Raw genomic sequence first — 1156 nt, forward strand, 5'->3', positions numbered from 1 at the left:
TTTACGAATGGTTTTATCAGCACTTGAACTGTAAATGTAATCATTTTTAACAGCAATACCAGTTACAATATCTGTGTGTCCTCTAAAAGTTTGTAAACATTCACCAGTTTCAGCATCCCATTTACGAATATCATTATCAAAAGATCCACTATATAAGTGTTTCTTTCCGTGCAATGTCAATGATGAAATTGTTTTAGTGTGACCTTTAAAGAAATGAAGAATGACTTGACGTTCAGCTGCCCATGATCTTATATCACCATCATCTGATCCTGTATAAATAACACCTTCAGGTGATGTAATCATCGCAGAAATAAACTTTCCATGTCCTTTAAAGACAAAGAGACATGATCCACTTGGATCCCTATTAGAATTATCATTATATACAAATTATTATTATTATTATTACAATTGATTGTTATAATTGATTGTTATTAAATTGTTATCAGCAATTGAGTTGGTTACATTGTTAATAATGGATTGTTTTAAAAAAGTGTGTTTGTTGGTTAATAGTAGTAGTAGTATATTAGTTGTATTGGTAGTAGTAGTAGTGTTAATAACATTCATTATTTTGTTTACAAGTTTGGAAAGTCATATTCAAAGTAGTAATAAATTAATATTATTGTAATCGTTATGAATAATGTCAAATTGAACACAAGTTTGTTGTTATTATTGTTTGATGAGTAATTCATCATCATCATCATTATTCGATAGTGGTAGAATAACAATATTTCATCATCATCAAAATTAATTGATACAAAAAAGAACAGATGAAGAATAGGATGTTGTTGTTGTTATACGAAAGTAATTATCACATCATCGTGATGAAACCCATCATCATCATTGTATTTTCCATAGAAAAAGGAATGGTAACAAATAGATGAAATATTCACAGATTAAATTATAAGAACTAAATAATATTCGAAACAACAACATACCATTGTCTGAGAGTCGCATCATGAGAACCAGAATAAAGCTTTCCATTGAAATATTGAAGTGTGGAAATACTCTTGGCATGTCCAGTAAATTCCTTGCTAGACTCCAACTCATCAGGTGTTGTACTCTGATCATTGTCAAATGTCAATATATTGATCATTGGCAGATTAAATTCACAAATAAATGTTTAAATGACATTTTGATGATAAATTTTATCGATAAT

At 28.7% G+C, this 1156-nt stretch overlaps 1 protein-coding gene across 1 annotated transcript; it reads right to left on the minus strand.

The window, feature by feature from the left end:
* Nucleotides 1-5: 5 nt before the first annotated feature.
* NAEGRDRAFT_77111 (uncharacterized protein) lies at nt 6-1060 on the minus strand (the record flags this gene model as incomplete). Its single annotated transcript, XM_002667933.1, has 2 exons — nt 6-361; nt 936-1060. Coding segments are annotated over 2 exons (481 nt in total), but the record flags the coding sequence as incomplete, so codon positions are not given.
* Nucleotides 1061-1156: the final 96 nt, after the last annotated feature.

The sequence above is a fragment of the Naegleria gruberi genome, assembly GCF_000004985.1.
Source record: "Naegleria gruberi genomic scaffold NAEGRscaffold_1384, whole genome shotgun sequence".
NCBI classification, from domain to species: Eukaryota; Heterolobosea; class Eutetramitea; order Acrasida; family Naegleriidae; genus Naegleria; species Naegleria gruberi.